Genomic DNA, 24544 nt, shown 5'->3' on the forward strand with positions numbered 1-24544 from the left:
TCTCTCAGTCACTATCTCTAGAGTCACAGGGCTGAGAGTCCTGTTTTCTATCTGTCCACCAAGTTGACATCAGTCCAGTGCAAAGGAGCCTATCAACTTCCTCCTGGACCTCCCCAAGCAACCACACTGCCCACTGGCCACCACTCGAATTTTCTTGATGTCCACTTCTGAGCCTTCAACTGATATGAGAGGGATATCTCACATAATCAGATCAACATATTATGGGAAGGGGTTGGTTCCGGTGCCACAAGCTCTCTTCCTCTTCCCACCTTCCTCAAACCCTCCCAGAGGAGCCCAGGGAAGACCTGTAGGAATGAAAAGTGTCTGTCCTTGCTTCACAGAACACTTGTAGCACTTGTCCACCTGGTCCCCAAAGAACATCTCATTCTGGTTAGAGGAGCTGCTCCAGCACTCAAAGAGAGTCAGGTTGGCATTTGTTGGGCGGATCAGGTAGAAGATCTTCTCACCCTGAAACAAAGAAAGATTGACATGCCAAAAATATCAAGGGTTTCCAGAAAAGTCTTCTGGGAGTCTCCAAAAGAATATTCTCTCTCTCATGTTCCAAGACCATGTAGTATGCTAGAATTCCTTCTGTCCAAGGATCATTTATATATATATTTGGAAAACTTCAAAAGTCCTTTTGCACTTTGTACTTTTAAGCTTCTATAAAACTGACAAAAACAATTTGGAAAGGGCATTTCAAACAAAATTGTCAACTTAAGACAAATGTACACCAAAGGCTCCTATTTTAGATGCAACGCCAAATGAAAAATGACCTCTATAGATGAGTAGATCAATATTACTAGCCCTAGGAGAATTTCAGGCCACATTACTAATGAGAAGAAAATTGAATTTGCCTTTAAATGCCATTTACAGAGAGCGTTCCTTCTCACACCTGCAATCAAAGCTAATAAAGGTTTAAAAGTTCAGTAATCACCCAAGGACTTCTGTAAGATTATATGTTGGGTGATTATCTGTTGGAAGAACATATTATTTCCTAACTATGTTTTGCCTGGATAATCACCAGATAGATAATTTGGCAGAAAAGAAAAAAACCCACTAGCACAAAAATATCCCCAACCCATAGCTTGATTAGTTTAACCAATATTTCATAATACATTTCAATGTAGAAAATTATCTACTAGAAATTATCTACTGTACAATTAAAGAAATTTGAATCAGATCTGTAGATTAGATAACAGTATTATATCAATATTAATTTTCTGATTTTGATAACTATACTGTGGTTATATAAGAGAATACCCTTGTTTTTAAGAAATACACACTGAATTATTACGAGATAAAGGGACACCTTGTCTGCAACTACTCTCAGGTATTTCAGAAAAAATATTTATGTAAAACCATTTTATTATGTTTGCTTCAGAGAAAGAGAGAGTATAATAAAATAGTAACATGGGAATCTGAGTGAAGGGCACACAGGAAATCTTCCTATTATTTTTGCAATTTTTCTATGAAAAAGAAACTATTTAAAAATAAAAAAGTTAAATCTAACAGTTGCATAATAGCACTTTCATTTACACACTCCAATTTCTTCATGATAAACCAATGAAAACAACTAGTTCAGGATTTGTGATCATTTGGACAAGAGCCATATCCAAGTTTTCTGCTCTTTCCTTGGCGTTTCTGATAAGAAAGCTAAATAAACATGAACAGTGGTGGAAAACAATAAAACTTACTTAAGAAATTTGTTTTCCAGACCTCAAAAATCCTTTATAGTCATTGACAATCAATATGCTAATTATGAAATTGTAATGACCACTAAAAGGGAGACTATAGAAAGGCTGACATTAAAAAAAACTGTCTCATATGTGCTCTATCTTGATGGTGGTGGCAGTCATGCAACTATTTATACAATTGTCAAACTCATCAAACTATACACTTAAAACAGATGAATGTTATGGTATACAAATTATAACTCAATAAACTTGGAGGGGAGAGGGAATTTCTCATGTTACCAGAAACTTCTGCAGTAAATATGGACATTTCCATACATAGCGGTAGGAGTACAGATTGGTTCAATTAAGATAACAGTCAGAGAAAACCTTAGGCATCTGCTGTTATTAAAAAAAAAAAAGTTAACCATCAAAACTGTAAAGTAGAGAGAGTTTATATGGCATATCTACTCAGTACCCAACCCTGATAGAGCAGTTATGTGGAAATGTCACCCAAATAGAATCTGGGATGCAGGTAGGCCTTAGCAGCCTGTCTTTATGCTGCCACCTGAAACAAACAGGGAGGCCCAAGGCCTGGCTGTCTTCAGAAGTCATAGCCATTCTTACCTTGAGCACATGGTACCAGACCGAGGTGCCACCAAAGTCAATGTGAAAGTCTGTATAGCTATCCCGCACGCTCATGAGGCAGTACTTCTGCACATTGGGCCTCTCAAAGATACACTCCTCTGGCCACAAGTTCTCCACCCATGAGAGCTTCCGAACAATCTTGGGTGTCTCCACAAGGTTAGAAAGCCTATCAAGGAAGGGGTGGAGAGCAGATGTCAGCTGATTGGGAATTGAAGGTTGAAGCCTGAATAAAATGCCCCCCATCCCAGTGAGACTCAGATAAGAGAAAGAAGTTCTCTCCACAGAATCCCAAAGAGCACATAGGACACTTATTTTTGTAAGTCCAGTCAGCATCCTCATTCCACTCAGCTCTGGAATTCCCAAGTCCCAGCTCCATAGCCTTCCCCAGTCAAAGGTGATCATTTCCTCCACTAAATGCTCAGACTCTCCACACCCGGGCCCACTCACTTGGCACATGGTGTTTAACAGTACTGTACTGTCCCCATGCCGTAGTGTCTTCTTTATGAGGAACAATTAGAGAAACCTCTCAGGGCTCAGTTCCAGGTAAAGAAGTGTTTACCTGGGACAGAGAACCTATCCTGGGAGTTAAACAGTGACCATGCCACAATCTAAACACCAAAAAAAGGTCTAAGAAAGCTGTCCTAAATCTTGAAGGAAACAAAAATTAATTAAAATAGCTACTGTATAATCTATCCTATGCTAGAAACTGTAAAGGAGAAATATGATTTGGTTGTTATAATGTGAGAAGCTACCCTAGAAAGTATAAACCAGCTCCTCATCCCAAAGGAAGAAACCACCAGGAAGAAGGGAAAGGAACACTAATACACACTCAGTATATCACAAGTCCTAGGCACTTTGTGAGGCTTTTTACTTACCCCTTTCCCTCTTACCTGGTATCAGAGAATTCCAAACTAATGACATTGAGGACTTTCTCCCTCTTCCCGCTATAATAATATTTCACAAAATCACCAAGTTTCATCTTGCAGTCGGCCTGGCGGGTCACATCAATCACATCAATTTCTTTGTCAGAACCTGGAGTAAAGAGATGGATTCTGCACCAAGTCTCAGGGATCAGAGAAGACTCTCACGTCCCCTAACCAGTCCCTAAAATGACCTTACACTGAAAACTTCTCACTGTATTTGTATGTGCATAAATGGGAAGTGGGGGTGGGTATTCCTCACACTCTCCTTAGACCTATGTGCCAGGTCCAGACCTTCTAGGGCAACAGAACTGCCTGACACATAGTCTCACTCACAGTACTATCCACCTGCCTGGGCCCTGCTTCCTCACTTCTCTTCCTATCCCCCAAAACTCATGTCCAGAACACAACTAGCATGTGAGGGCAAAAGTCAAAGGCTTTCTCATCTCAACAGAGGACAGAGAGGCCATAACAATCCTTGGAATTCCCCAGGTAAAAGATGGGGCTCAGCCTGGGGTTTTGTGGTCTGTTAGGAGGAAAAGGAAGGGAAGGCTAGGATTTTGGTTCTAGCTTTGCCTAAGAATGACTCTGGGCAAGGCACTTCACCTCAAATTCCCAAGATGGCTAGAAAGGAAATGCAAAACGTAGACTGGAGGGGAAGGGTCATAGGTTTTGATGGGAGTGAACAATGTCACAGCTAAGAGGGTCTGTGGTGCTTACCAACATAGTGTTCCACATCCCTCACAGTGAATGATGGTGAGGGCAGCGTCATCCCCAATCCATCCTTCTTCAAGACCAGGATGGGCACACTGAAGCTATTCTCTTCCAGGAATTCCACGGTCAGCTGACTTCCAGTGGGCTTCAGAATCACTTCATCTGAGCTGTGGGCCACATGAGAGAAAGCCTGAACCCTAGAGGCCCTGCCACTGAAGGCCTCACTGGATGCTGTCCCTCACCCAAGAGGTGGGGTCTTCCTGAGGGGACCTAATGTTGGCTGGCAACTAATGAGTGGCATAAACTTCACCTGCCAGGGAAGAAATGACCTATCGAAGGCAAGAAGCCAGGTCACTGGCAAAGGTGGGAAGCTAAATCCAGGATAGCCTGTCAATATGGTGCTCTTCTCTAGATGACAAAGGAAGAAATCACTCAACAGCCTGCCCAGGAAGAAAAGACATATCTGACAAGTTTAGCTAAATTACTCTAACCCAGAGCAGCACTAACCCATTTTAAACACTGGCAAATAAAGAGAAAAGACTGATTTAAAAAACAAAAACAATTTTTACAGCCACTCTCTTGACACACATACTTAGTTAACTAGAAAACAGTTTTTGGTTTTCTTAAAATCATGCTGGAGAAAAGACTGGCTATTTGACAAGTTGTGTTGGGACAAACATCTGGAAAAATATTAAGATCAATGTCTATCTCACTCTTTAAGTAATTCTAGATGGAACAAAGATCAAATTAGAAAAAATAAAGCCATAGAATAGTAGAAAAATTATTGGAGAGACAAGGCCCAGTAATCATTATAAACAGTAATAAGTAAATTTACGTAAAAATTAAAATTTTCTGCAAGGAAAGCTAATACAAATCAGTATGAAATAGGCAGTAACCCAACAGAAAAACTGTTAAACAATGTTAAGAAGGCAGTTAACAGAGAAAGAAAAGATGACTTATAAATGTACGATAATAGACATGCTTCCTTCATAACTAAAGAAATGCAAGTGGAAACAATGAAATCTCATTTTTTATCTTATCAGAAAGGCAAAAAAGTTTGATAATAAACAGTGTTGGCCAGGATATAGGGAAATAGGTAGCCTCACACATTGTCTAGTGGGAGTATGAAATAGTGTGGCCATTTTGAAAACAATCTGGCAATATTTATAAACATTTTTAAAGCACATACCCTTTGACCTAGCAATTTCACTTTTAGGTAGTAAATCTACACATATACTCACCCACATATGCAAAAACCTAAGTACAAAGACATTCACTGTGCATTTTTTTTCTAATAGCAAAATACTAGAATTGATTTAAATGTTCATCAACAGAGGACTGGTTAAATAAATTATACATCCATACAGTGGAGTACTAAACATCCATGAAAAAGAATGAAGAACATCTGTATATGCTGTTATGGATTGATCTCCATAATTTAGATTTTAAAAAAAGCAAGATGTAGAACAATAAGTGTTTCTGTTTGTGTTTTTTAATAAAAAAGGGGACACACACACACACACACACACACACACACATATATACATGTTTGTATAAGCAAAAACTATTTCTGAAAGAATGCACAAGAAATTGGTTGACTCTGGAGAAGGGACCTGAGGGGTCTGGAGTAGAAAGGAGACTCACTGCCTTTAAATAAACAAATAAAACAAAAATTATTAAGTTGAAGAAACACTTATAATCCTAAATTACACTTCAATTACAGGAAAGCTGGAAAAGGTCAAATGAATTAAAAACTAAGCAAAAGAGAATGCTTTATTCATTAATTTTTCTAACATTATTTTTGCTCAATTCAAGTAATTTATTTTATTTAATAAGCCCATCTTAATTTTTTAAAAGAAAAAAAATTTTTCTTGATTTTAAAAGAAATACATGACTACTCAAAAAAACTTTTTTTCCAAAGAGTTTCGTCTTCTCTACAATGAGAGAATTAAACTTTCTGATTTTTAAGACTCCTTCTAGTTATAGCATTCCCTGGGTGCATGTAAATATCCTCTCCTGACTGAGGCGAAAACTGCCTATCTACCAAAAGTTTCTACAAGTGGACCTTAATGTACTCTGCACATCAAATGAAACGCTAGCAATGTTTCTCAGAAACCGACTAAAACAGAAGATCCCTCCCCAGAGGGAACTCACAGAGCCCTGCAGACATCCCCAGATGGTGGAGGTACCCAGTGCGACAGCCAGTGGGAAAGCTGGGAAGAGAGGGGCCCCAGCTTCCCAGAGCCCTGGCATTCACTGGCCCTTGGAGTACGGGGTCCTCACCTGTCAAAGGTCCTACTCCGAAGCTCTCGAATGAACGTAGGGCTTCCCGTCTTCACTGGCTTCCCCTTGTGTGTATCATGGCCTTTTGAAGATACACGGCGTTTTTTCACTAAGCCAGAAAAAGACAAGACACTGTCAGTCAAAATGGCTACAAGCTATGGTTCCAAGAGCAAACGCCTCAGCAGATCCTGCTTCTCTTCCAATCTAACAACCCCTTGGATCATCTGGAGTCAAGGAGGCCCTCACAGTCTCAGGAAAGCTCTTGGTGAGGATAGGTGCTTCCTCTGGGGAATCCCTAAGTAAGGGAGGGAGGTGAAACTGCATTTCTGCCCTCTCAGTGGAGCAGCTGCTGGCCTGCAGGGCCTACACAGGCTTCTGCTATTTCCCAAGGGAGACAAATCTGAAGCACTCAGGAAAGGCAATTTTCCTTCCAAGCTTCCTTTGCTTTGTCTCTCCTCTGGACTGCCTTCTCTTAAAAACCCCAGGATCTACTTACTGATGGAGGGCCCATGTAAGACCTCACAGTTGGGGCAGTGGTAGAGGTCAATGTCAGCAGCCTTCTCCTCTTCAACACCAACACAACTAGAAAAGAGAAAATCAGCCAAGGTTTGTGGAAATTTTACTTTTCGTAAGGTCTAGAACTGTGCTGTTCAGTACACAATTAAGTAAAATTTTAAATGCAGTTCCTCCATCACACTAGCTACATTTCAAGTGCTCAGTAGCCATACATGGTTACCATATTGGGCAGATTATCAAACTTTTTTGTCAACGCAAAAAGTTCTATTGGACCAAATGGTCTAAAATAATTATGACAGAGCTAAAAATGTACAGACAATAAAGCTTCATTAAGACTCAGAATGGTCAAAGCTGGAAGAGACTCGAGAGCAGTGCTGTCCAGTAGAAATATAATGTGAGTTAAATATGTAATTTTAAATGTTCTAATAGCCACATTAAAAAGGTAAAAAGAAACAGGTGAAATTAAGTTTAATAATAATTTAATATTTTATTAACCAATATATCTAAAATATTATTTCAACATAAAATCAAACATTTAAACTTTATTGAGCTATTTACTTTATTAAATGAAAAGGAATGAAAATAGTATTTTATAGTCAACAGTGGTTCCCTCTGAGTGAAGGATTATGGTAACCATTCTTCTCTTATCTGTATTTTCTAATTTTCTACAATGAACATGCGTTACTTATTCCATATTGTAATGTCTGAGAAAGATTTATTTAATTTTGAAAATCTGAGTTCGCATGTATGTGAGCTAGTAACCTCACAAAATTTAAAGCCTTCCTCACCAAAGAAGTCATCGGCAGCCCTCCAAAAAACTTCTGGCTAAGATCTCCTAAAATCTTTGGTCAGCCTCACAGAACAGGGAGCATAAAAATAAGGCAGAGCTCCAACCATTTTGGCCAAGACTGACTTCCTAGGATCAGGACCCCGCCACCTTCCCGACTGCTAACCCTGTAAACCTGTTGCACATCAATAAATTGAGGACATTTTATTTTATAAAAGGATTGGTATATTATGAATTGGAAATTTAAAAAAAAAAAACCCAAAATACCCTGGGTCCTTCACCTCCGAAAGTCTAAGAAGCACTGTGTTAGAACCCGGTCAGGTAGAAGCTGTACATTCTCCCAGACCCTTGTAACTCAGGGCTGGGCTGGGGGTGAACATCCCCCTCACTTTCCAGTGAGACTCTTGAGATCATCTCTCCTCTATCCTTGTGTAAGATCTCCTATTCCTCTGAGTTTCATATCATCCAACAATAGCTCTTCCCACTCCTCTTCACTATCAGCTACTCATCTCCCCAACATACCCTCTTCACTCACTGAAGAACCTGCTCACAGATTCCTCTTCATCCCAAGTCCTGCCAGCCTCCCACGTGACATAATTATGGATATAAAGGCCTAATATCCCAGCCTCTTAGCTCATTGACCTTCTCATCTTCAGAGACTGCTGCCTCCACTCCCATTTCAGCTACCAGCTCTCATGGCCATCCCCCAGACCTTGTCAACACTTGCAACTGCTTCACTTCTGGAATATGAAATGCACACATCACACTCTGACCACAAGTACATCCATCCAGCTCTCATTCATTACACCTGTTCTTTGCCCTCAAAATCCCTTGATCTTACTTTTCACCTGTTCAACTACTGTTGCCTTCACCGTTCTTCCCTATCTAGTTCATAGATTTCATCATTCCTCACTTCAACCATTCTCTTACAGATACCCTTAACTCACTTGCCCCACTGCCTTTACATCACTCCCACGTGCAAATCCCAACCCTGGCTCAATCCAACTATATAACATTGGACCATTGGACATGGCTAGAGAAAAATCATCCATTGGATTGGTGCCACAATAAATTCACACTGTCCAAAATATCTGAGTCACAGAAAAACCAACACAATATTGAAGGAAAAGAACAAAGTTGGAGGACTGATGCTACCCGACTTGAAGACTTACTATAAAGCTACAGTAATCAAGACAGTGTGGTATTGATGAAAGAATAAACAGATCAATAGAACAGAAAAGAGAGCCCAGAAACAGATCAACAGAAATATAGTCAATTGATCTTCGACAAAGGAGCAAAGGTAATACAATGGAGCAAAGACAGTCTTTTCAACAAATGGTGCTGGAACAACTGGACATGCAAACAAATGGAATTAGACACAGACCTTATATCCTTCACAAAAAAGAACTCAAAATGGATCACAGACCTAAATATAAAATGCAAAACTATAAAACTCCTAGAAGATAACATAGGGGAAAATCTAGATAACCTTGGGTTTGGCAATGACATTTTAGATGCAACACCAAAGGCACAATCCATGAAAAATGAGAACTGATAAGCTGGACTTCATTAAAATTAAAAACCCATTCTGTGAAAGGCATTGTCAAGAGAATGAAAAGACAAGCCAAAGACTGGAAGTAAATATTTGCAAAGGACATATCTGATAAAGGACTGTTATCCAAAATATACAAAGAACTCTTAAAACTCAACAATAAGAAAATGAACAACCTGAATAAAAAATGGGCAAAAGATCTGAGCAGACACCTTACCAAAGAAGATATACAGACGGCAAATAAGCATATGAAAAAGGTGCTCCACATCCTGTATCAATAGGACAATGCAAATTAAAACAATGAGATATCACTATACACCTATCAGAATAACCAAAAATCCAGAACACTGACAACACCAAATGCTGGCCAGGAGGTGGAGTGACAGGAACTCTCATTCTTTGCAGGTGGGAATGCAAAAAACAGCCCCTCTGGAATACAGTTTGGCAGTTTCTTACAAAACTAAACATACTCTTACCATACAAACCAGCAATTGTGCTCTCTGGCATTTACTCAAAGTAACTGAAAACAATGTCCACATAACAACATGCACACAGATGTTTATAGCAACTTTATTCATAATTGCCAAAATTTGGATGCAACCAAGATGTCCTTCAGTAGGTGAATGGATAAACTGTGGTACATCCAGACAATGGAATATTATTCAGCACTAAAAAAAAAAAAAAAAAGAGCTATAAAGCCATGAAAAGACATGAAAGAAACTTTGAAAGAAGCCAATCAGGCTACATATTATATGATTCCAACTACATGACATTCTGGAAAAGGCAAAACTATGGGGACAGTAAAAAGATCAATGGTCACCAGGGATTGGGGGGGAAGAGAGATGAACAGGCAGAGCACAGAGAATTTTTAGAGCAGTGAAACTATTCTGCTACTAAAATGATATAATGGTGGGTACAAGTCATTATACATTTGCCCAAACCCATAGAATGTATAACACCAAGAGTAAATCCTGATGTAAACTATGGATTTGAGGTGATAATCATGTGTCAATGTAGGTTCATCTACTTTAACAAATGTTCCACTCTGGTGGTGGGGGATGTTGACAACAGGGGAGGCTATGCATGTGGGGGCAGGAGGCATATGGGAAACCTCTGTACCTTCCACTCAATTTGGCTGGGAACCTAAAACTACTCTAAAAAATAAAGTCTATTTTAAAAAAATCTGGGTCATGCTGCCTGACAATTCTGTATTTCCCTGCTCAGTTCTCTCCACCATTATCCACAATGGCTATTTCAAACCTCTGATCCCCCACTGTCTTCCTCTTCTCTCTCAGCAAATGACCCTGCCTCCTACTTCTTAGACAAAATGAAGTCATCAGATGGGAACTACCTCAACTTCTCACACCAAATCCATCTCCTTCTGCACCCTTCTTTTCCTCCTGTTACAACGAAAGAACTATCTTTCCTTCTTTGTAAAGTCAGCTTTTCCACCTGGGTCACATCTTTTTTTCTTTTTACCTTCTCAATAAATTCTCTCTTCTTTCTGCAGTATCTTCAACCTCTCCCTCTCTACCTTCTCCTTCACAATAGCATTTAAACTAGCTCACTGATCTTTGCAAGACCTTCCCTGCCTCCTTTCTGCCCCTCTCTGCCACTTCAGAGCTAAATATCTTCCTTGTTTAATCCTATGCAGCTTCACAATGACTTTTATTTAAATAGGTATTGATTATACATTTTATGAAACTCAAAAGGTACAGAAGTGTATACAGTGAAAAGTCTCCCTCCTACTCCTAGCCGCACTGTACTATCCAGAGATGTTCTACCAGGGCCAAACCTATAAAAAGAATTTTTTTGAGTTGCTGTGTACACTTTCTCACCCACTGCTGCTGATTTTAGACCCCACCTTCTCTAAAACAGACTTCACTGATATCTTGACCTCCTTACTGAAACATGCAATAAGTACTTCCTTCCTTTATCTCATTTGACCTCCTAGCAGCATTACCACAGTGCTGACACTGTGCTCTCTCTACTTGACTTCCGTAACACCCCATTTGCCCGGGGTCCATCCCTCCAGCTAACATTTAATGAGCATCTGCCAGGCCCTGGTCTAGGTGCTGGAGAGACAAAGGCACAGAACAAAGCATGCAAAAATCCCTGCCCTCATGGAGCTGACAATCTAGTGGGTGAAGCAGACAAGAAGCAAGATAAATCAGGGTAATCAGTGAAATATATTGTATGTTAGATAGAGGAGTTGAGTAGAAAAATAAAGCAGGAAGGGGAATATGTATGCATGTATATGTAAGTATACATACACACAGTGGGGGGGTGAGGGGAATGACAGTGGTGTTGAAATTTTAGGTAGGGAAGCCAGGGAAGGACTCACTGACAAAACAACTTTTGTATAAAGACCTGAAGGGAGTAAAGGAGCAAGCCATATGTATATGAGGGAACAGCATCCCAATTAGAACAGCAAGTACAAAAGCCCTGTGGCAGGAGTGTGCCTAGATTATTAAGTCAACAGAGAGGAGGACAGTGTTCTGGAATAGAAAGAGCAAGGGGGACAATAATAGGTCAGAAAGGCTCATGCAGTAGGGTCCTGTAGGCCAGGGGTCCCCAACCCCCGGGCCTCAGACCAGTACCGGTCCGTGGCCTGTTAGGAACCGGGCCGCACAGCAGGAGGTGAGTGGCGAGCAAGCGGAAGCTTCATCTGCCGTTCCCCATCGCTCCCCATCGTGCACATTACTGCCTGAATCATCCCCCTCCAACCCCGGTCCGTGGAAAAATTGTCTTCTATGAAACCGGTCCCTGGTGCCAAAAAGGTTGGGGACCATGGCTGTAGGACATCATAAAGGACTTTGGCTTTACCTGAGTGAAGAACTGGGTGGAATCCACCAGAAGATTATGAGCAGGGATGTGATGTGATCTTAATTATGTGTCTGGCTGCTCCTTCTGTTTCCCAGTGCATTCTTTTTCTCCTGCCCACTCCTTAAATGTTGACATTTCTTAGGTCCTCTTGCCTAGGCTCTCTTTTCTCCTCACTTTCCCTCGTTGGTTTCACTAACTCCCAGGGCTCCATGTGCCCTCTATATAACTATAACTGCAAGCGAGATCTCTCTGCTGAGTTTCAGACCCTCCCTCGAAATTTCTCCTGGATATTTCTACTGGATAGCCCACTTACATATTACTTCAAATTTAACACATCCAAATTCAATTTCTCCCCCTGCCTGGCCCCTAAACCTGCTCCCTCTCTAAGGCACCATAACCTTACCAGGTGTTTAAGCCAGAAACGTGGCAGCCACTGATGACTTGCCTCTCACCTTCTCCCTCCACTACACCCTGAGTAGGTATTCAAGCTCAGGACCTTAGACTTTAGGGCCAGACTGCCTGGGTTTACAGCCTAGCTATACTTTCCACTTACTACCTGTGAGATCTTAGGCAAGTTACTTAACTCTATGCCTCAGTTTCCTCGTCTCTAAGGTGGGGATAAAAATTTGTATGTGTATTATAATGTTGCTCTCAAAAGTAAATGAGTTAATTTATATAGTGTTTAGAACAGTGCCTGGTACAGAGTAAGTGTTCTGTATGTGATGCTATTATCATCCAAGTTATCACCATGTCCTATCACTTCTATCTCCTAGCTGGCTATCAATTGTATCCTTCTGTCATCCTCACTGCCCCTGCCCTAATCCAGGCCACTATTATCTCTAACTGGGATTACTGTCCTGTCCTCCTAACTGGGCTTCTGTCCTCTACTCTGTCCTCACCCAAATGGCCCTCCACACTACAGCCAAAGTGATCTTTTTAAAATGTAAATTTGATCCTGTCAACCCTTGTTCAAAACCCCTCACATGCTTCCTATTTTTCTTAAGGTAAAGTATAAACTTATCATGGCCTAAAAGACCCCACCTCTTGCCCTTCACACATAGCATCGGCTATAAAATTTGTGAGGCTGGTGCAAATGAAAATCAGGGGCCCCCAGTTGACAAAGAAAAGCTATTTCCTCTCTTCCATGATCTCGCTCAACTTGCCATGGGGCTTTTTATTTGTTAATTACTGTCATGTTCCCTTGGGCATGGGGATTCTCAAGGGGCAAGCGCAGGCCCTCACAGGCACTCAGGGGCCACACGCTATGACTCAGTGTGCAGGGTGCATGCACCTGACCCTGACTCTCCAGCACCTGCACCCAGGCCCAGCAACCCAGGCAGCCAGTAGAGAATCCGTTCAGGGAGGCAGCAAGAGGTAGGACCACAGGTGAGCTAAAGCTCTAGGTCCCCAGGACAAACTCCACTGTCCCCTTGAACCTCACATACAAAACACAAATTCAAAGGTAAAATTATTAAGAATTTCAAGACTACAACCACAGAGCATTAAACTTCAAGCATGGGCATGGGGCCCCCTTCCAAATATGAGGCTGTGTGTGACTACAGCAGTCACACACCCACGAAGCCAGCCCTGCTCTAAAACCCAGCTCGACTCTCAGTGCCATGCTCTTTCTGGTCTCTGGGACTCATCACACATGGCTCCCTGTGCCTAGAACATTCCTTCCCTTCCTCTTCCCTACTGCCATGCCTCGCCCCCCTAACTATCCATATTTCAGCATTCACCCTGCAGACTTGCAACTGCCCATTTACTTGCTATCTGCCCCTACTACATACAGCAGACAGCATCTCTTGTTCACCCCAAGTCCTCACCTTATCCATCTCCCAGTCTTGCTTTATTTATTATTCAACCCAATTCATTGGGCTAGATAATATCTCACATCAGGAAGGCATATGGATGAAAATCAGGCTTCTGGCTGCACTGTCTCAATAATTATTACCTGGACCAAGGTTCCTAAATGCTGTTTTGTTTCCTTAGTAAAGAGGACAATTATCACAGCACCAGGTCTCAAGATTAAGATGAATTATCCCCAACATGTGCCACAGAACCTGGCACATGGTAGGCACTCAGTATTTGGATGTTAGTGGGTGCATAAATTCAATAAATATTGACTGAAAATAGCTACTGCCCTCATGGAGTGGACATTCTAGAGGGGGAGACAGGTGGTACCAAAACAGTTTCATAAGCACTATAGTAAATAAAGCATATTTACTTTATTTATAAAGTAAATAAAGCAGGGTAAGGGGGTGGTGAGTAAATTTGAAGCCTGCATAAAAGGAGTTGAGGAGAAAAGTGAACTGTGAATATATTATCACACATATATTAACACATCTAATCTCTACAACAAATCAGGGCGTTCTGTACAGTATTTAGAGGCACAGAGTTTAAAAGTGCAGATTTGGGAGCCAAACTGCCTGGGTTTAAATCTCACCTCTGCCACTTACTAGCTGTGTGAACTTAGGCAATTTACTTAACCTTGCTGTGCCTCAGTTTCTGCATCTATAAAAGAAGAATATTAATAGTATTCCACCTCATAGAGTTGTTAGGCTTAAATGAAGTAAAGTAGGTAAAGAACTGAGAGTACTTGGGACAAAGTATTAGCTATCATCATTATTAATATTATTCTAATTTAACAGATAAGAAATCTGAGTGGTTAAGGAACTTGTTGGTCATTACAAAACTAATAAATAGCAGAGCAGGATAAAAATCCAGATCCATCTGACTCCACTATACCACTACAATACATAACTAGAATATAATGTGGGGTTATTAGTAGAGTCAAGTGCTACGAGAACACAAAAGTGGGCATTCAATCCTTCCAGGGATGTGGAACTGAGGTGGGGGCTGAGGGCTGGAGAAGCTTGAGAGGTGACAAGATTGCCCAGGATCCTGTCTAGCTTCTTATCTGCTCAACTTCTGCTCTCTGAGGATTCCCAAAGAGCCAGGTCCTGTCACCACCTGTGCCTTGGAAAAACAATGTCTTCATTCATCAATAAAGAGGAAAAAGAACATATTTTACCTTTCTTCATTATTCAAAAAATATCAGAAAATCCAAGTCAATTTCTAGTTTCCTGCAACACCTTGATCAGGCCAAGCACAATGTATAAAAACAGGGATGACCCATCCCGAGATGCTGAGGCACCCACCATTCGCACCAGTGGCACCCCAGCCTCCAAGCACATAGGACTTGGAGGAGTACAAAGGACACTGAGCAAGTTTCAGTGCACCAGGGATGTTTCTTTTTGTTCTACCCAGTCCCTGGCACATAAGTTTGCCAATAACAGGCTTCACTAAATGCTGGATGCACCAACAGAATCACTCCATGTGCACTGACATGCAGGCAAACAGGCTGTAATCTCTATCTCCCAAAAAACCCAACCAAACAAAAAATCCTCTTGTGACCCCTTCTGTCACTGCCCCGTTACTCTATTCCCCTGTATACCAAAACTCCTCAAAACGGAGTCATCCTTGAGTCCTTTCACAACCCCAATCCAATCTGTCAGCAAATCCTGTATCAATATATATTCAAAATCCAACCACTTCTCATCACCACTGACTCCAGTCCAAGTCACCATTGCCTAATTAGACCAGTGTTTCTCAAATATTAGGGCACATCAGAAACACCTGGAGGGCTTGTTAAGACAGATTCCTAGGCCTCACCTCCAGAGATCCTGATTTGGTAGATCTGGGGTGGGGCCCAGAAACGTGCATTTCTAACAAGGTTGCGGGTGATGCTGATGCTGCTGGTGCAGGGACCACATTTTAAGAAATAATGATCTACAGTGATCCCCAAACTCTCCCTGCTTCATCCCATACTCACCTTGAGTCTGTCCTCACAACAGCCAAAGCCTAAACCAGATCACAACTCTCCTTTGCTCAAAATCCTTCTATGGCTCCCATCCTATCTGGAGTGAAAACCAAGTTCTTACAATGGCCCATAGGACCCTATACCTGTGGTTCTCAAACTTTAGTGTGCATCAGAATCACCTGGAAGGCTTGTTAAACCATAGATCCCTGGGCCCCACCTCCAGAGTTTCAGATTTGGTAGGTCTGGGGTAGGACAATGGAATTTGCCTAACCAGTTCCCAGGTGATGCTGATCCTGCTGGTCCTACTTGGAGAACCACTGCCCTACATGCTTTGCACCCCCACCCCCACCCCCCAGCCCCTATCATCAGCTGCTACTACTCTCCCCTCACTCTGTCTAATAACATTGGTCCCTTTGCTATAACTGGAATGGTAACATGTCAGGTGTGCTCCCCACTCAGTGATGCCTCTGTTTCCAAAAGCAGATTTTCATTTAGCTCCCATAACTCAGTCCTGGGCATCATGCCTATCAGACCTTCTGATCTGAATTTTCATAATACTCCTCTTGGATACTGACCACCCATCCTTTGGTACATGTTTGCTATCCCAAATTTCTTCTAAGTGGGTTGGGGCAAAAATTATGCTACCCCACTGGTGAAGGAGTTCTGATTCCTTCTGTTGTTCTGTATCCCGATTGTGGTGGTTACATGAATCTACAAGTGTGATAAAATTGTATAGAACTAAATACACATACACACACACAAATGAGTGCGTGTAAAACTGGTGAAATTGAAATAAGATTGGTGGATTGTACCAAGGTCAGTTTCTTGGTTTTGATATTGTACTGTAGTTATATAAGATATCACCATGGGGGAAACTGGGTAAAGGTACAAAGGCCCTCCACATACATTTTTTGCAACTTCCTATGAATCTATAATTATTAAAAAATAAAATTTATTTTTTAAAAATATGTCACTCCAAGAGACATCCTGTGAGCCCTGACAGAGCAGGCTATCCTTCTGATACTTCTAACTCCACACCCTATAAGACCTTCTCCAGGGCAGGGATTCTGCAGCCCATACATTGTATCATAGTAAACCCTGAATATGAATGCTAGGCCTTCTCTTCCTTTTGCTACACACTCCTAAAGCCGTGTAGCAGCTGCTTCAGCTGCTTCAAAAAGAGTGATGTCCATTTTAACCTGATTTCACTTTGAACAAAAATGTGGAGTGTGTGTGAGTTTATAAGCCTGATTTTCTCTATCTCCCACAACACCTTGAAAATGGCTTAACCTGAACAGTGCTTTATACTATCTATAGTATATCCTATAGCAAGAGTCCAAGGGACCCAGGTTTGACTTGTGGTTGAGCAACTAACTGGCTGTGTAGCTTTGAGCAAGCTATTTAGCCTCATGAGAGAAAATAATAGCTCCAAAGAGCTATTTTAAAGATTAATTGGTCACTTCTGGTTCTGGAATAATGGAGTAAACACACTTCTCCTTATTACTCCCACTAAATACAGCTGAAAATCTTGGACCTTAAAAAAAAAAGGTAAGATGATTCTGAAAGATGGAGAGAAGGCAGCCTGACTAGATGACAGCAGGATCTGAGGTAGTGAGTGCCAACAGAGAGCAACTGGGGGAACCTGGACTTCCACTCCTACCTGGCAGTAAAGAAGTAGTACCCCCTTCCCCTGCCACTGAAGTGCAGTGTCCGAAGAGGCCCGCAAAAACATAAGATATAATAACATCCAGAATCTCATAATACCCAAAATATTCAAGATATAATGAAAATAATCACTCATCATATCAAGAACAAGAAAAATCACAACTTGAATGAGCAAAGAAAATCAATCTCAACAGTGAGATGACACAGATGTTGGAATTATCGGATAAGGATTTTAAAGGAGCAACCACAAAAATGCTTCAAAAAACAATTACAAACATGGCTGAAACAAATGAATAAATAAAAAGTGTTAGCAAAAAATAGAATCTCTGCAAAGAAATAGAAGATACAGAAAAGAACCAATGGCACTTCTAGAAAAAACTATAGCAACTTAAATGAAAACTCACTGCATGGGCTCAATAGCAGAATGTAGACAAGAGAGAAAAAAAAAATAGTAAACCTGAAGATAGAACAATAGAAATTATCCAATCTGAACAACAGAAAGAAAATAGACTGAACTACGAACAACTATAAGTCAACAAATTGGACAACCTAGAAGAAATAGATAAATTCTTAGAAATATACAACCTGCCAAGACTGAATTGGGAAGAAATAGAAAATTTGAAGAGACCAGTTACTAGTAAGGAGATTGAATCGGTAATAAAAAAAAAAAAAAAACACCCAACGAAGAGAAACCTAGGACCAGATGGCTTCACTGGTGAATTTTACCAAACATTTAAAGAAGAATTACCACCAATTTTTCCCAAACTCTTTAAAAAATCAAAGAGAAGGGAACACTCCAGAACTCATTTTATGAGGCCAGCATTACCCTGATACCAAAGCCAGATAAGGACACTACAAGAAAAGAAAACTACAGGCCAATATCCCTGATGAATACACATGGAAAAATTCTCAATAAAACACTAGCAAACTGAATTCAGCAGCACACTAAAGGGAACATTTCCCATGATCAAATGGGATTTATCCTTGAAATACAAAGCTGGTTCAACATAAGCAAATCAATAAAGGTGATACATCACATTAATAGAATGAAAGAAAAAAGTGATCTCAAAAGAAGATGCAGAAAAAACATCTGACAAAATTCAGCACTGATTCATGATTTAAAAAAACACTCAATGGGGTACAGAAGAAATGCACCTCAACATAATAAAGGCCATATATGACAAGCCTAGAGCTAACATCAGACTCAATGGTGAATGGTTGAAAGCTTTTCCTCTAAGATCAGGAACAAGACAAGGGTGCCCACTCTCACCACTTCTATTCAACAGAGTACTGGAAATCCCAGCCAGAGAAATCAGTCAAGGGGAAAAAAAAGGCATCAGAATTGACAAGGAAGAAGGAAGAAGGAAAATTATCTCTATTTGCAGGTGACATGATTTTATATATAAAAAATCCTAAAAATTCCATCCAAAAACTGTTAGAGCTAATCAATGAATTCTGTAAAGTTGCAGGATAAAAAATTAACATGCAAAAATCAGTAGCATTTCTATATACTAAAAACACATTGTCTAAAAAAGAAATAAAGAAAACAATCCCATTTACAATAGTGTCAAAAACTATAAAATATTTAGGAATAAATTTAACCAAGAAGGTGAAAGATCTCTACACTGAAAACTACAAGACATCAATGAAAGAAATTGAAGAAAACACAAAGAAATGGAAAGATATCCTGTGTTCATGGATTGGAAGAATCAATACTGTTAAAATGTCCACACTGCCCAAAGCCATCTATAGATTCAAAACAATCCTTATGAAGATTCCAACAGTACTTTTTTTACAAAAGTAGAAAAAACAATCTTCAAATTCATATGGAATCACAAAGGACCCAGAATAGCCAAAGCAATCCTGATAAAGAAGAAGAAAGTGGGAAATATCATATTTCCTGATTTCAAACTGTATTATAAAGCTATAGTAATCAAAACAGTATGGTACTGGCATAAAAACAGACACATAGACCAATGGAACAGTATCAAGAACCCAGAAATAAACCCATGCATACACAGTCAAATAATATTTGACAAGGGAGCCAAGAATACTCAGTGGAGAAAAGACAGTCTCTTCAGTGAATGGTGCTGGGAAAATTGGATATTCACATGTAAAAGAATGAAAATAGACCCCTGACTTACACCACTCACAAAAATTAACTCGAAATGGATTAAAGAGTTAAATGTAAGACCTGAAACCATGAAACTTCTAGAAGAAAACATAGGAAAAAAGCTCCTTAACATGCATCTTGGCAATGATTTTTTGGATATGACATCTAAAGCACAAAGTGACAAAATCAAAAATAAATAAAAAATTTAGTTTGACCACATCAAACTAAAAAGTTTCTGCACAGCAAAAAAAAAAAGAAAGAAGAAATCATCAAAATAAAAAGGTAACCTATGGAATAGGAGAATATACTTGCAAATCATATGTTAAATAAGGGGTTAATATTCAAAAAAAATGAAGAACTCATACAGCCCAATAGCAAAAAAAAAAAAATCTGCTTATAAAGTGGGCAGAGTAACTGAATAGGTATTTTTACAAAGAAGACATACAAATGGCCAACAGGTACATGAAAAGGTGCTCAACATCACTAGTCAACAAGGAGATGCAAACCTAAACCACAATGAGATATCATCTCACACCCGTTATAACGGCTTATCAAAAAGACAAGGGATAACAAATGTTGGTGAGGACATGGAGAAAAGAGAACCTTTGTGCACTGCTGGGATTGCAAACTGGTGCAGCCACTTACAGTATGGAAGTTCCTCAAAAAATTAAAAATATAACTATCATATGATCCAGCAATTCCACTTCTAGGTATCTATCTGAAAGAAACAAAAACTATGTTAAAGAGATATCTGCACCTCCATGTCCACTGCAGACTTATTTATAATAACTGAATCATGGAAACAACCTAAATATCCAACAACAGATGAATGGATAAAAAAATGTAATACATGTATATATAAATACACCACACACACACACACACACACACACACACACACAAAGTGGAGTACTATTCAGTCATAAAAAAGAAGAAAATCCTGCCATTTGCAACAACACCGACAGCTCTTGAAGGCATTATGCTAAGTGAAATAAGTCAGACAAAGACAAATATTCTATAATCTCACTTATATGTGAAATCTTAAAAAACAAAACCCAAACTCATAGAAAAAGTGAGATTTGTGGTTACCCTCCAGAGGTGGGTGTGGGGTGGGAGAAGTGGATGAAGGTGGTCAAAAGGTACAAACCTCCAGTTATAAGATATTTAAGTACTGAGGATGTAATGTACAACATGATGACTACTGCTGTATAGTATATTTGAAAATTGCTAAGAGTAAATCCTAAAACTTCTTGTCACAAGCAAAAAAACTTATTTTTCTTTCTTTCTCTCTTATTTGTACCTATATGGGATGATGGATGTTAACTAAACTTATTGTGGTAATCATTTCACAATATATGTATATGTAATTCAAGTCATTATACTCTATACCTTAAACTTAAACAGTACTATATGTCAATTATATCTCAATAAAACTGAAGGAAAATAGATTGAAAAAAATGAACAGTGCTTCAGCAACAAAGAAATCCACACTGAGAAACAGCAATAATCAGGGAATTCCCTGGCGGTCCAGTGGTTAGGACTCAGCGCTTTCATTGCTGTGGCCCAGGTTCAATCCCTGGTCGGGGAACTAAGATCCCACAAGCCATGCAGTGTGGCCAAAAAAAATAGCATAATCAAAATCCTGAACACAAAAGATAAAGGAAAGATCTTGAGATCAGTGAGAAAAATGACATTTCCCAAAGGAAAACACCAATTTAAATGACACAGGATCTCTCATCAGAAACCATGGCGGCCAAAAGGAAGTAGCACAAATTTTCAAGGACTGAAAGAACTGGAAACACAGAATCTGATATCAAATGAAAAGACCCCTCAGGAATTCAAGGGGGAATCAAGACATTCTCATATGAAGGAAAACTAAGAGTATTTGTTGCCAGTAGACCAATTCTAAAAGCATGGTTAAAGGAAGTTCTTTAAACAGAAAGGAAATGATAAAAGAAGGACTCTTAGGAACACTAGGAAGTAAGTGAGAACAAGGGAAAGAGTGAAAATATGGGTACATACAATATACTTTCCTTCTCCTCTTGAGTTTTCTAAATCATGTTTGAGAGTTGAAGCAAAAATTGTAACACTATATGATACGGTTCTCAATGTATGTAGGTGAAATATTTAAGATAATTATAGCAGGGGAGCATAAAGGAATTTAAAGGGAAGTAAGGTTTCTACTCTTCACTCAAACCGGTAAAATGTCAATACCAGTTGATTATGGTAAGTTATGTATGTATTATGTCAATGCCTAGAACAAGCATTGACAAAGCTATACAAAGAGATACACTCAAAAACATTATAGATAAATCAAAATGGAATTCTTGAAAAGATTTAAGTAACCCAAAGGAAGGCAGGAGAAAGAAAACAGAATGAACAGAGGGAACAAACAGAAAACAAAAAAATAAAATGACTAACTTATGCCCTAACATATAGATAACTGCATTAGGTATATATGGTCAAAATATACCAATTAAAAGAAATTGGCAGAGTGGACAAAAATAATTCTGAACTATATGCTGTCTACGAGAAACTCACTTCATATATAATGACATCAGTTGAAAGTAAAGGGATAGAAAAAGATACCAGGCAACCTTTAATCAAAAGAAAGCAGGAGTGGCTATATTAATATCCTATAAAGTGGACTTCCATGCAAAGAAAATTACCAGAGACAGAGAAGGACATTACATAATAAAGGGTCAATCCACCAAGACACAGCAATCCTAAATGCATCTGCATTCAAACAACAAAGCTGCAAGATGTGAGGCAAATGATAGAACTGAAAGGAAGAATTTAAAAATTGACAATTATAGCTGGACACTTCAACACCTCCTTCTCAACAACGGACTGAACAACTATACAGAAAATCAGCAAAGAGAGGAGAATTCAGCAACACCATCAACCAACAGGAGTAAATCAACATTTACAGAAAACTCCTCCCAACATCAGCAGGATATACATTCTTTTCAAGTGACCATGGAACATTTACCAAGACAGACCGTATCCTGGGCCATAAAACAAACCCCAGTAAATTTAAAGGAACTGAAATTGTATAGAGTATATTCTCTGACTGCTATGGAAACAAACCAGAAATCAATAACAGAATGATAACAGGAAAATCTGCAAACACTTGGAAAGTAAACAACATACTTCTATATAATTCATAGGTCAAATGTGAAGTCTCTAAGCAAATTAAAAATTATATTGAACTACATGAAAAAGAAAACATATCAAAATTTGGGGGACACAGCTAAATCAGTACTAAGAAGGAAACCAATAGCACTAAATGCTTATATTAGAATACAGGAAAAGTCTCAAATCAATAAACTAAGCTCCCACCTCAAGACATTAAGAGGAGCAAAATGAACCCAAAGCAAGCAGAAGGAAGGTAATAATAAAGTGCAGAAACCAGTGAAATTGAAAACAGAAAGACAACAGGGAAATTCAATGAAACAAAAAGCTTCCTCTTTGAAAAGATCAATAAAACTGACAAATCTCTAGCAAGTCTGACAAAGAAAAAAAGAGAGAAGAGACAAATTTTCAATATCAGGAATGAAATGAGATATCACCACAGAGCCAGCCTGCAGACATCAAAAGGATAATAAGGGAATACTATGAACAATTCTACACACTTAAATTTGACAACTTAGAAGAAATAGATCAATTCCTTAGAAAGCACAAACTACCACAACATATCCAATATAAAATAGATAATTTAAATAGTCCTATAACTATTAAATGAACTGAATTCATAATTTTAAAATTACAAAAAAAGGTTAAAGATAATTAAGCAAAGTGTTTAGCATAGTGACTAGCAGACTAGCTAGCACTCAATAAACAAGGCCCACTACCATTTTATTTAAATCATCACAACCACTCTTGGGGAAATTGAGGCTTCACAGAGATGAAATCCTTTGCTAAAAAGCAACAGAGCCAGAATTTGAACCCAGATCTGAAGCCAGTGCCATTTCCTCTAGAGTTTAGAGTCCACACCACAGCCACCACCTTGGGGATATGCCAACCAATACTTCCTTTATAGATAGGAAAACTGTAGAGGAGTGAGGTTTTGCCAAAGCCCCAGACATCAATAAATGCTTGCCAACTAACTTCCTCCACCAGTGTACAGCAATGTTTCTCAAAAGTTAGGGTACATCAGAATCTACCTGTTTGTTAAAATATAGATTGCCAGGTCCCAACCCAAGAATTTGCATTTTTAACAAATTCCCAGTTAATGAACCACATTTTGAGAACAACAGCGTACAGTAATGATATGTTAGCCCACCCATCCCCCAATATCAGAAGCTGTCACACTCTACAGAAAGGGAAGGAACTGAGACAGAATAATGCTCTAAATCAGTGGTTCTGAGAGTGGCCTCCGCTTACATACTGAATCAGAAACCCTGCAAGTGGAGCCTACCTATCTCATCTTTTAAGAGGTCTTCCAAGTGATTCTGATACACCCTAAAGTTTGAGAACCACTGCTCTACAAGTCAAAATGCTCTTCAAAACCCAGCCCTTTACAATAGAGGAATGGAGCTATACCATTTTTTCCCACTTTTGAGAACCAGGGCTCTGAAGCCAGATAATTCTAAGTTCAAATCCAGACTCAGAAAGTAACTTAACCTCCATGAGTTCCAGATTCTCACCAGCAAAATGGAATAGTCACCTTCCTTGCTATAACCTTACCAGGAAGCAACATGGCATTACTAATCCCCAACTGGACTTTAAGAAATCTGGCCTATGGAAGTCATCAGAGATGTGAACAGATTTATATCATCTATAGGCATTTGTGGGCTTAACTATTGTGAACAACCGTGAAAAGTCCACAATATTTAGTAATTTTCAATTATGCTAAAGTACAGACTTAACTAGAGCACTATGAGCCTGTGTGTGTGTGTGTGTGCGCGTGCGCACGCAATGCACTGAGTAAGCAAGAACAGCCACCCACCAAGGACCTGATTCTCAGCTGGCTTCCTTATTCTCTAGCAGCCCATAGAGAAGAAGCATGATAAGAGATAAAA

At 39.5% G+C, this 24544-nt stretch overlaps 1 protein-coding gene across 4 annotated transcripts in view; it reads right to left on the minus strand.

Moving 5' to 3' along the window:
* PHF8 (PHD finger protein 8) overlaps positions 1–24544 on the minus strand; it is an 85983-nt gene that overhangs the window by 57501 nt on the left and 3938 nt on the right. For all 4 annotated transcript variants that reach the window (XM_068533862.1, XM_068533861.1, XM_068533859.1 and 1 more), the window contains exons 3-8: positions 6735–6820; positions 6239–6347; positions 3962–4122; positions 3212–3353; positions 2301–2487; positions 306–468 (exon numbers count right to left, since the gene is read on the minus strand). In XM_068533862.1, the coding sequence (XP_068389963.1) occupies positions 306–468; positions 2301–2487; positions 3212–3353; positions 3962–4122; positions 6239–6347; positions 6735–6820 (848 nt within the window). The remainder of the gene's footprint in view (positions 1–305; positions 469–2300; positions 2488–3211; positions 3354–3961; positions 4123–6238; positions 6348–6734; positions 6821–24544) is intronic.

This window comes from Eschrichtius robustus, chromosome X (assembly GCF_028021215.1).
Source record: "Eschrichtius robustus isolate mEscRob2 chromosome X, mEscRob2.pri, whole genome shotgun sequence".
Lineage (NCBI taxonomy): Eukaryota > Metazoa > Chordata > Mammalia > Artiodactyla > Eschrichtiidae > Eschrichtius > Eschrichtius robustus.